This window comes from Octopus bimaculoides, chromosome 25, assembly GCF_001194135.2.
Source record: "Octopus bimaculoides isolate UCB-OBI-ISO-001 chromosome 25, ASM119413v2, whole genome shotgun sequence".
Taxonomy (NCBI): Eukaryota; Metazoa; Mollusca; class Cephalopoda; order Octopoda; family Octopodidae; genus Octopus; species Octopus bimaculoides.
In genome coordinates, this window is record NC_069005.1 from 26,868,672 (window position 1) to 26,873,544 (window position 4,873).

Genomic DNA, 4,873 nt, shown 5'->3' on the forward strand with positions numbered 1-4,873 from the left:
GAGAGCGAGAAACAGGGGGGGGAAATTTTTTCCTTCAAAAGAGAAAAATATTAGCAGGTCTGGGATACAATTCACTGTCCTTGCGCATCAAATCTTTATACATTTCATCATAGGTTGTGTTGAAGTCATAGATATTTGGACGATCGGGAGAGGGGCCTGGTAACTTCACCTGGGACCCGGTACCAAAGGAACGAACTTTGAAACCTTTCTTGCTGTAATTAGAAAAAACAAAAGAAAAAAGAAAGAAAAAGAAAAATTTATATATATTTTTTCTTTACTATTTTTGCTTAAAATAAAAGCCACAAAAATTTAAAATATTTTAACAAAAGTAACTTGTCATTAAATAAAAATAAATTCATTTGTGTAATTGAAATTATGGAATTATTGGAAACTCTCTGGAATTGATGTTTTTATAGTCAAATTTTATACCATAAATAGATATACATTTATATATTTACTGTTCTTTAATAAGAGTAGTATTGATAGTGACTTTGAAGTTTTAGCCAGCTAGACTATCGTTGGACTGCATAATGATGGCTTAGGAGAGAGTGGGCTGAGTAGACTAGAGCAATGAGAAATGAAGTACCTTGTTCAAGGAAAAGATGCCACTCAGTGCAAAAATTGAACTCATGACCTTAAAATAATGAGCTCAACACTCTAGGTCATTAGCCCCAAGCCTTTTTTGTTCCATGGACCAGTTTCAATGACAGACAATTTTTTTTCCAAAGACCAGGTGATCAGGTGCATAATAAAGTGCATAAGTACAGTGGCACCTCAGTTTACAAACACCCCTCAACGCAAATTAATCAGTTTGTGAACATAAATTGTGTTGGGTGACAATCGGTGTTTCAAGGAACAAACACACAAGCCGACAACAATGGTTGGTGGTGATAAGCAGAGAGTACAAGAAGGAGAGAGTCAGTTGCTGTCTAGATTTTGCTCAGTGCTCATCCTTGCTGGAATTCACTGTGCCTTCTCTCAAATTTCCTATGGGAAAAATAGCTCCGGCTTACAAACATTTCAGGTTTTACTATATAGTAATTATTACATAATACATAATAATTATTATTACATAATAATGTGAAAACATCTTGCAGACAGTGATAGTCAATAAAATAGAAATAGAATTTTAAAATTTATTCTTTCTGTGCAATAGGATAACAAATTATCCACATACTTTCACTGATGAAGCAAAAAAAAAAAATGTTTTAAAAACAGACAAACTTAGCTACAAAGAACAAAGCATAAACAAGTCCAAGACTTGGCAACTGTAACTATAAGAGGTTGAAGAACAAGCCTATCCCACTCCAATGAAACACTAACAACTTTTGACTAACACATGAAGTTTAATTTTTAGGTCAAGATCAAAGGTGCATCTGCTGTGACCGACAGGTCTGTCATACAGATATAATATACGAGGTTTGATCACTAAATATCTGGACTGTTGCCAAAGTGACAAAGCTAAAGCATGCAGAGTGAAGCCACTTGGCAAAAATTGACCTTGAACTCTGCTGTGCATGCGTACTAAGTTTTAACATTCTAGCTCACTTCTATTGTTTACAGCAGTGCCTGGAAGGAAGGTGTGTAGCATGTGATTGTCGCATTGACCATGAGAGAGAAAGTTGTCATGGCGATACCTGCTCAGAGGCCTACACAAAGTTGCAGAAAGTGTATGGTGAGGAGTGTACAAATGGTTTAGACGTTTCCAAGATGGCCGAAAAAAATGTTGATAGTTAACGTTCTGGGAGAACCGCAAACAGCAGAACTGAGAAAAACCAGCAGAACTTTGCATGCAGCTGTGAGGGGAAATCATTGAACCACCGTCTGTATCAGAGGATGTGCAGATTAATTATGGTTCAGTTCAGTCCATTATCACTGAAGATTTGGGTATGAAGGATAAGTGAGAATGGGTGGTAGTCTCAAAATAATTCACCCTGTTTAGTAAAGAGTTACATAGTAACTCTACTGGAGGTGGATACCAGGGTAGTTGTGTGGGTGTATTCTCCTATGTTTAAAGCTATAAAACCATCTAAATAGCACAACAGAAAATTGTTCAGCAATCAATGAATATGGTTAGTCTGAGGCAAAGATATCACAAGTTGGCAAGCAGACGTTTTAGAAGAGACATTCCAACTGTGACCATCTCATCTTTTATTTTTACAATGTATTGAAGTATGTTATTGTATCTAATGTGTCTAAAGAAATATAAGCATGACAAACAACTCCAACAATAATCATTTAAGTATGAAACTAGCAGGAAAAAACATTCAACAAAAGCTATAAATATGAACAATGTAGTCCAGTGTTGATGGCTTTTTTAATCTCCCCCCCCTCCATTTCCTCCTATCTTCAAAACAAGAACACTCCTACAAAGAAACCATCAGTTAACACCAACCTTTTGACACAAACATATATATATATATATATATATATATATACACACACACACATACAAGGCAAAAACCAAAATCCAGAGAGATTAATTTGTTGAAACAAAAGATAGAAAAATCTCTCTTCCCTTAAAGGTCTGTTTGGAATTCCTATTGATCCACACAGCACACACACAAATGAAAATGATCAGTTATTCATCATGGATAAGGCCATGCTAGAGTACCATCTACAGCAGTGTTTCTCAACCTTTTTACCCTAGCGTAATCCTTAAAATAAATTACGTCTCATGGAACCCCTGCAAAAAAAAAAAAAAATTATACACCATATCTCTCATATTTTTTCATCATAGTTCACATGGTAAATATCACACACACACACATATATGTGGTTGTTATATTTTTTTGATAACATATTAGGTTGGATAGGATGATGCCTATATTACAATATTACAATAACCAATATGTTGTGCATGTGTAGTAATATTACCATCATGAAATTGACATTAGAACCCCTATGAACCTCTTGCGGAACCCCAGTTGAGAAGCGCTGATCATACACACAACTATTTTCATTCTCCCTATCATGCTTGCTACAAAACATACCACTCTCAGCAAAGAAGTCAAATTTTTCAAAGAAGTAAAATTTACATTAAAAAGAATAAAAATTTTAAGTAGGTCAACTTATTCAGCAAGTCAACTTTGGGGGAGCAAAAATTCAATGTGAAATGCAGCAGGATTTGGAAAGAGATTTGCGGATGTTAGATTGTTTACACAACATACTACATCAAAATATATGCCAGAAAATATGGTACTTCACTCAATCCTTTTAGTATTATTTCGTAATTGCTCCAATTCAAATATTTTTTTCTACTCTAGGCACAAGGCCCAAAATTTTGGGGGAGGTGGCTAATCGATTAGATCGACCCCAGTATGCAACTGGCACTTAATTTATCGACACAGAAAGGATGAAAGGCAAAGTCAACCATGGCAGAATTTGAACTCAGAATGTAAAAACTAACGAACAGCCCTAAATGTCCAGTTCAGCTCATGCTATTTATTCTTTTATTTATTTCAGTCATTTGACTGCGGCCATGCTGGAGCACCGTCTTTAGTCAAACAAATTGACCCCAGGACTTATTCTTTGTAAGCCTAGTACTTATTCTATCGGTCTCTTTTGACGAACCACAAAGTGACGGGGACATAAACACACCAGCATCGGTTGTCAAGCAAAGCTAGGGGGACAAACAGACACACAAACATACACACACACACACACACACACACACATATACATACATATATACGACGGGCTTCTTTCAGTTTCCAAATCTACCAAATCCACTCACAAGGCTTTGGTCGGCCCAAGGCTATAGTAGAAGACACTTGCCCAAGGTGCCACGCAGTGGAACTGAGCCCAGAACCATGTGGTTAATAAGCAAGCTACTTACCACACAGCCACTCCTATGTCTATTGGAAAATTTTGTTTTACATCTCCAACAAGCTTTTTCAGTTCCCCATCATAACAGATTTTAGGAAATAATCAAATAACAGTTTGTCTTAACGAGACAAAATATATTGAACATTGGTTTCAAATTTTGGCACAAGGCCAATAAGTTTGTAGGAGGGGGTCTGGTCAATTACATTGACCCCAATGCTCAACTGGTACTTATTTAATCAACTCTGAAAGGATGAAAGGCAAAGTCGACCTCAGCAGAATTTGAACTCAGAACATAAAGACAGACGAAATGTTGTTAAGCATTTTGCATGGTGCAGTAATGACTCTGCCAGCTCACCACCTCAAATATATTGAAAATTAAAATGATCTTTTTTCTAAAACATTACTCAATTAATTAATATTAATTTCTGTGGCTTTGTTTAAGACTGCCAACAATGGAATTATGCTAATGAACGTTGCACCATTTAAACAAGTAAAAACATTGTTTTTACTCATAGTTTTGAATTGAGATTAAATAAATAATTAACACCACTATGTTTTATATACACATATATATATATACACACACACACACACACACACACAAACTGAAAACAATTACAAAGAATACATTGGCTGAAACATTTTCAAATTTTTCTTTTAATTTAACAGTTAATTATACAGCATAGTTAGTAAGTTAGAATGACCAACTAACTAATTATGCTGCATAATTAACTTTTAAATTAAATTTGAAAATCTATCAGGTTCTGTACTCTTTGTAATTGTTTTGGATCTACACTCCTGCAAATATTCATAATTCAGCAGAGTGAATTAGAGGAATCACTGAGGGATTGTTCACCCTACACGATCGTTCGTGGTGCTTACTACTTGGTGTGATTAGCCAGAATCTGGACTATACCTGAGAGTTCTTGCTCTCATATATATATATATATATATATATATATATACACACAAATATATGTATATATATATATATATATATACACACACACAAATATATGTATATATATATATATATATATATATA

General features: G+C 34.9%; 1 protein-coding gene across 1 annotated transcript in view; it reads right to left on the minus strand.

Moving 5' to 3' along the window:
- LOC106877625 (RNA polymerase II subunit A C-terminal domain phosphatase SSU72) overlaps window positions 1-4,873 on the minus strand; it is a 44,572-nt gene that overhangs the window by 20,961 nt on the left and 18,738 nt on the right. Inside the window, exon 2 of the mRNA XM_014926567.2 lies at window positions 69-212. Coding sequence (XP_014782053.1) covers window positions 69-212 — 144 coding nt within the window. The remainder of the gene's footprint in view (window positions 1-68; window positions 213-4,873) is intronic.